Below are 6,759 nucleotides of genomic sequence, written 5' to 3' on the forward strand. Positions count from 1 at the left end.
TATAAGTCTACCTATCCACAAACAGGGAAGGTCTTAAAAAGATTATCTTTGCTCCATTGTATTGCTTTTGCTCCTTTGTTAAAGATCAGTAGATTGTATGAATGTGGGCTCTGTATTCTGTTTCATTAACACATTTTATCTATTTTTTTTCACCAATACCACACCTTCTTGATTATAGTGAGTCTGAAGTCAAGTAATATCAGTTTTCCAGTTCTGTTCCATTCTTTCAACTTTGTGTTGACTATTTTGGGTCTTTTTCTCCTCCAATAAAATGAGAATCAGTTCATCAATATCTACAAAATAACTTGCTGGGATTTTGATTGGGGTTGCATCAAATCTATAGATCAACTTAACACTGAGTCTTCCTACATGTGAACAAGGACTATCTGTCCATTTATCTAGTTCTTCTGTGATTCTTTCACCAGAATCTTGTAGTTTTCTTCATATAGGTCTTATATGTATTTATTTTAGGTTTATAACTAAGTATTTCATTTCTGGATAGTGGGGAACAATGCAAATGATATATTTTTTATAGAATAAATTAATTTTATTGACTGTTATGAAATTTAACACTGATAAACATTTTGGTACAATTGAGAAGGATTTGTAGGTTAGAATTTCTCTCTCAACCACAACCCTCTGAAGGATATGAAATGACTGCTATTACTGTTATTTAAAAAATAATAGTAATTTCCAAGTTAAATGAATTAATGTGGGCTGGGGTTGTGGCTCAGTGAGGGGCACTGGGTTTGATCCTCAGTACCACATAAATAAATAAAATAAAGGTGTTGTCCATCTACAGCTAAAAAAAAATTTAAAAATTAAATGAGTTAATGTAAAACCAAATAATGTCAAAAGCAAAACTATAAAATTCTTTGCAAAAAAAAAATTTACAGTAACACACTACACAAGGTAAGCTATAGATGCAGTTGAGCAGGTATGTGTGATAAGGTTGGGGCTCCCAAAAGTTTAAGGGATGGAGACCAATCAAGTTTTTTTTTTTTTTTTTTAAATAACCCTGCCTTGCTCTTAGTTGGCCTATGCTCTGTGTTGAATGGATGGATAGATGGATGGAAGTGTGGGTGGGTAGATGGATGGGAGTGTGGAGATTCTGAATCTCATGTCTTGAGCTAGACTTCTTTTCTGGAATGAATTTATCTCAGGGGCCTTCCCTCAGCCTTGGATGGGCAGCTCTATCCACCTGTAGGTTTTCCTGCTGAATCCTTAGGTCAAAGATTGGAGAGTTGATCTTCTTTGTTACTACCTTCAAAGGATACAGGCCTCATACATAAATTGATCCACAGTCTCATCTCACTGCTTTGTGTGCCAGGATATCTCCATAAATGGTTACTATTTTTATTAAAAGTTTTTTGCAGTGTTGGGGAGATGATCATGTCATCTGCAAACAAAATTTTATTTTTTTTCCCTTTCCCAATCAATATGTATGGTTTTTTTCTTTTTCTGTACTGGGGCATTAAACACAGGGGTGCTTTTCCACTGAACTACATCCCCAGTCCTTTTTAATTTTTATTTTGAAACAATGTCTTGCCTCCAAGAGGAGAGGGGCTGCGCGATGGCAACCGCAGAGGGGACCCTGGCCGAGCGGGAGGCTGGGGTGGCCTGGAGATTCTGAGACCAGAAATAAGATGAAACAGTGGAAGTCAAAGATGGAAATATCTGAAGAAAAAGATTCAGCAAGAGCTTCACCAGAAAGACTTCAAAGGCTCATCTCCCAGGAATGTGAGTTAGTCAATACCAGTGAACCTGAGGACCAGATTTTGAAGCACTGAATAAACCCCTTGGAAGATGCAGTGAGACATCTCCCATCCCAAGAGAGAGTTATCAGGGAAGTGAATCTCATCTCCAAGAAATCCATGGCAGGAGACCAACGCCAAGGATGTCATGGAGAAAAAATACTTTCTGTAGGAGAAAGATCCCATAAGATATGAGGTCTGTGGCCAAACCTTCAAACAGAACTCAAGACTGACTGAATATCAGGAAGTTCATAACATAAACAAGACCTATGATTGTAAGGAATGTGGGAAAATCTTTAACCAGAGCTCAAACATGATCATACATCAGAGAATTCACATGGGGAAGAAACCATATGTATTTAATGAATGTGGAAAAGACTTTAATTAGAGTTCAAATCTTCTTATACATCAGAGAATCCATACTGGAAAGAAACCATACATATGCCATGAATGTGGAAAAGACTTCAACCAGAGCTCTAATCTGGTTAGACATAAAAGAATTCACAGTGGCAAAAATCGCTATGAATGTAAAGAGTGTGGAAAGGCCTTTAAGGGAAATTCAAACCTTCTCCTACACCTGAGAATCCCTATATGTGCAGTGAATGTGGGAAAGCCTTCAATCAAAGCTCAGATCTTATACATCCCTATACATCACAGAATTCACACTGGTGAGAAACCCTATGAGTGTTACCACTGTGGACAAATGTTCAGTCTGAGTTCACACCTAGTTACTCATCAGAGAATTCATACTGGAGAAAAACCCTTCAAGTGTAATGAATGTGAAAAAGCCTTCAGGCAGCGTTCTCGCCTTACTGAACACTAGAGACTCCACAGTGGAGAAAAACTCTATGCATGTCAAGAATGTGGGAAATCTTTCACTGGACGCAGAGCTTTTCTTAAACATCAGAGACTACATACTGGAAGGAAACTTGAATGTGAAAAAGCTTCCATTTCTGACTTGGACCTTAGCAAACATAAGGAAGAAAAACCTTATGAATGTACTGAATGTGGAAAAACTTTCCGGGCAAGTTCAGATCTAATTCGGCATTGGATAATTCATACAGGAGAGAAGCCCTATGAATGCAGTGAATGTGGGAAAGCCTTTTAGCCAGAGGTCACACCTTGTTACACACCAAAAAATTCATACAGGAGAGAATCCCTATGAATGTAAAGAATGTGGAAAAGCCTTCATTTGGCACACAGTCTTTCTAAAACATAAAAGACTTCATACTGGAGACAAACTTGAAGAATGTGAAAAAGTCTTCAGCAAGGATGAGGAACTTAGGGAAGTGCAGAGAATTCACCAAGAAGAAAACACTTCACAGTGTAATCAGGGTAGTAGAACTTACAGAGGTAGCTCCAACCTTGTCAGATATCAGGAAACTCATACAGGAGAGAAACCATATGAATGTAAGAATGTGAGAAAACTTAATCAGAGCTCAGATCTGATGAGACATCATAGAGTTCATAGTGGAGAAAAACCTTATGTATGCAATAAATGTGGAAAATCCTTTAGGGGAAGCTCAGATCTTATTAAACACCATCGTGTTCATACTGGAGAGAAGCCCTATAAGTGCCCTGAATGTGGGAAAGCCTTCAGTCAGAATTCACACCTTATTTGTCATTAGAGAATTCACACTGGGGAGAGACCTTTTGAATGCAGCCACTGTGGGAAGGCCTTCAGTGGGCGTGCAGCTTTTCTGAAACATCAGAAACGTCATACTGGAAAGGAATTTGGGGACTTCAAATAGGACTTATTTGAAGAGTCTTCAAATAGGACTTATTATAACAGGTAGGAGAAATCTAATGAATGTAGGAAAAGTTTAGTTGGGGACTACACCTTAGCAAACATAAGGAAGAAAAACCTTAGGAATGTACTGAATGTGGAAAAACTATAGATAATTTTTTTTAATTATTAGAAAAAAATTCTGAAAGCAGAAAACAATTAGAAAATCCTCTTGTGAAAAACATACAAGTGTAATCAAGTGGAAAAGCTAAAAGTTCTTGGGCATAATAGCCTTCTGCTTCCGTATTTACACTGGAATATGGTCCGAGAATGTTTTAGGGGATTTCTGTCATTAAAATCATTAGAAATCACTGTGGCAGCAACCCCAAAACTAAATTCTTTGTGGAAAGAGTTGTTTCAATCTCACCTAGTTCAGAGATGATATAAATCTGTTTTTTTTTTTTAAAAGAGACATGTTTGGCTAAATTGCTGAAGCTACCCTCGAACTTGCAATTCTTCTGCCTCAGCCTCCTAAGGCAGTTGAATTACAGGTGTGAGATGGAGTCTTGTTGCTCACACTGATATTGAACTCCTGGGCTAAAGAAGTCCTCCTGCCTCAGTCAGCCCCCCAAGAGCTGGGATTACAGGCAGGCACATGCTACTGTGCCTGGCTTCCAATCAGTTGTATCTTTTGTTTCCTTTTCTTGTCTTATTACTTAGCTAGGACTTCCTGAACAGGAATGGCAAGAAGAGATATCCTTATTTTCCTGCTCTTAGTGGGAAAGCTTCTAGTTTCTCACCATTAAATATGATATTATGTGGGCTGGGGATGTGGCTCAAGCGGTAGCGCACTCGCCTGGCATGGGTGCGGCCCGGGTTCAATCCTCAGCACCACATACAAACAAAGATGTTGTGTCCGCCGAAAACTATAAAATAAATATTAAAATTCTCTCTCTCTCTCTCTTTAAAAAAATATATGATATTATGTTATCAGTTTGGGGTAGATATTTACCAAGCTGAAAGAGTTCCCCTTTTTCCTAGTTTACGGAGTTTTTTTTTTTTTCTTTTTTTTTACCATGAATGGATAGTAGGTTCTGTCAAACGCTTTTTCTGCATACATCAATGTGATTGTGTGAATTTTCCTTCTTAGTCTGTTTATATGATAGATTACATTAAATTTTGAATTTTAATCCATATGTATCTACATTTAAGGTGAATTTCTTGCAGACAACATACTGTTGTGTTTATTTTGATCCACTCTGACAATCTATCCTTTGATTGTTCATTTGATGTTTGAAGCGATTATTCACAAAGGTTAATATCTCCCATGTTTCTTACTATTTTCTATTTGTTGCCTTTGTTCTTCATTTCTATTTTTGTTTTTCACTCTTTTTAAACTGACTTTGGTGTTTTTACTGAGCATTTTATGATTCCATTTTTATTCCTTTCTCAGAATATCGGTTAAACACGTTTCACTCATTTTAGTACTTAGATTTTTAAATTTATATTCACAAATCTAGGCCCATTTTTAAGTACACTGTATGATTTTATGGATAGTGTATCTTATAATAAAATTATCCTAACTCCTCCTTCTTGTGCCATGTATCATTGCCACCACTTATTTCACATATATAGCCATACATATGATATATATTATATACACACAAACATCCATAATAGAATACATTGTTCTACTATTTTGAGCAAAATGTTCCTTCAGATTAATAATTTCTTATTTACCTTCATTTATTCTTTCTTTGAATCTTTTTCCTCTCCCTCCTGTCCCTCTCCTCCTTCTCCTTTCCCCTCTCCTTTTTGTCTTCCTCCTCCTCCTTTTTCTTTGTACTGTGTATCAAACCCAGGTGTGCTTCAACACTGAGCTATATTCCCAGCCCTAAAAGTTTGAAACAGGGTTTTGCTAAGTTGCTGAGGCTTCTCTGTGTTGATGAGGCTGCCTTCAAATTTTGATTCTCTTATCTCAGCCTCCCAAATCACTGGGATTCCAGGTTTGTGCCATCATGCCCAGCCTGATAGTCTTTCCTTAGAAGACCGAGTTTTTGACCTATATTATATTCCTTCTCTGTAAAGAACTTCTTAAAACTTTGTGCAAAGCAGGTCTTTTGGCAACAAGTTTCTTCAGTTTTTATTTTTCTCTCTTTCTTTTATTTGTTCTAATTAGTTATATATGACAGTAGAATGCATTTGGATACATCATACATAGATGGAGTATGACTTTTCATTTGTCTGGTTGTTCATGGTATGGAGTTACACAGGTCATGTAATCATATATGCACATAGAGTAATAATGTATGATCCATCCACTGTCATTCTTACCTCCATACCCCCTTCCCTCCCTTCTATTTAGTCCTAAATACCACTATTCTCCACCCCTCCCCACACATTGTGAATTAGCGTCTGCATATCAGAGAAAACATTCAGCCTTTGGTTCTCTGGGACTGGCTTTTTAAAAAAAAAATTTATTTGTTTTAATTAGTTATACATGACAGTAGAATGCATTTATGCACTTTGATATATAATACATAGATGGATATAATTTCTCATTTTTCTGAGTGTACATGTTGCAGAATCATTGGTTATGCAGTCATATATATATATATATATATATATATATATATATATACATACATACAGTAAATCATGTCTGTTTCTTTTTTTAATATTTATTATTTTTTTAGTTATAGGTGTAGACAGTATCTTTATTTTATTTTTATGTGGTGCTGAGGATCGAACCCAGTGCTCCACTGATGCTAGGTGCGCGCTCTACCTCTGAGCCACAACCCCAGCCCTATAATGTCTGTTTCATTCTACTATCTTTCCTATCCCTACTCCCCTCCTTTCCCATCACTTCTCTCTACCTAATCTAAGGTAATGCTATTTTTCCCTAGCTAATTGCTTTAACTATTCTAGTTCTCTTATTTTTCCTTAATGTGAATTACATCCGCATATTAGAGAAAATATTCGGCCTTTGGTTTTGTGGGATTGGCTTATTTCACTTAGCATCATATTCTCCAACTCCAACCATTTACTGGCAAATTCCATAATTTTACTCTTCTTTAAAGCTGAATAATATTCCATTGAGTATATATACCACATTTTCTTTATCCATTCATCTATTGAGGGACACCTAGGTTGGTTCCATAGTTTAGCTATTGTATATTGAGCTGCAATAAACACTGATGTGGCTGCTTCACTGTAGTATGCTGACTTTAAGTCCTTTGGGTATAAATCAAGGGTTGGAAGAATTGGATCAAATGGTGG

General features: G+C 36.7%; 1 protein-coding gene across 1 annotated transcript; it reads left to right on the top strand.

Annotated features, from left to right (window-relative positions):
* The first annotated feature begins 1,284 nt into the window (after nucleotides 1–1,284).
* Nucleotides 1,285–3,627, top strand: LOC107148395 (zinc finger protein 594). The gene is given in 5 exon segments (XM_048790429.1): nucleotides 1,285–1,940; nucleotides 1,942–2,335; nucleotides 2,338–2,393; nucleotides 2,395–2,856; nucleotides 2,858–3,627. Coding segments are annotated over 5 exon segments (1,854 nt in total). The 5' UTR covers nucleotides 1,285–1,646; the 3' UTR covers nucleotides 3,506–3,627.
* The last annotated feature ends 3,132 nt before the right edge of the window (nucleotides 3,628–6,759 follow it).

Source organism: Marmota marmota, unplaced genomic scaffold, assembly GCF_001458135.2.
Source record: "Marmota marmota marmota unplaced genomic scaffold, marMar, whole genome shotgun sequence".
Taxonomy (NCBI): Eukaryota; Metazoa; Chordata; class Mammalia; order Rodentia; family Sciuridae; genus Marmota; species Marmota marmota.